The following is a 390-nucleotide window of genomic DNA, read 5'->3' on the forward strand; positions in this document are numbered from 1 at the left end:
GGACGCAGCCAGCAGGCCCGTCTCCCTGGAGAAGTTCAAAGGCAAAGTAAGTCGCTCCTCCTGAGGTCGCTGCCTCTGCTTTGCCACGTGTGCTCCCCGTGGAGTCGGTTTTCTCAGTCCGGTGGCCGGAGGTTATCATTTTTACCGAAGTGATGTCGTCAGCATGTCCCGTCAGCCATCAGAGCTCACAGCTCACCTACTTCTAACGATAACTCACCATCTTAACGGCTTTCATTAAACCTGCATCGATGCTTCAGGTTGTTTAGGGCATTCTGGTACCTGTGATGTGACTGTGGAGACATCAACGTTAGACGCACTCTATCGATGAGCATCTTTCTTAAAACCGTCCTGAGCACCTGGTGCCTTTAACGGGGGCAGGGGGGGGGGGTC

At 53.8% G+C, this 390-nt stretch overlaps 1 protein-coding gene across 1 annotated transcript in view; it reads left to right on the top strand.

The window, feature by feature from the left end:
• Positions 1-390, top strand: part of GPX8 (glutathione peroxidase 8 (putative)) — a 6,349-nt gene that overhangs the window by 3,357 nt on the left and 2,602 nt on the right. Inside the window, exon 2 of the mRNA XM_006761813.2 lies at positions 5-46. Coding sequence (XP_006761876.1) covers positions 5-46 — 42 coding nt within the window. The remainder of the gene's footprint in view (positions 1-4; positions 47-390) is intronic.

The sequence above is a fragment of the Myotis davidii genome, unplaced genomic scaffold (genome assembly GCF_000327345.1).
Source record: "Myotis davidii unplaced genomic scaffold, ASM32734v1 scaffold496, whole genome shotgun sequence".
In the NCBI taxonomy this organism is placed as follows: domain Eukaryota; kingdom Metazoa; phylum Chordata; class Mammalia; order Chiroptera; family Vespertilionidae; genus Myotis; species Myotis davidii.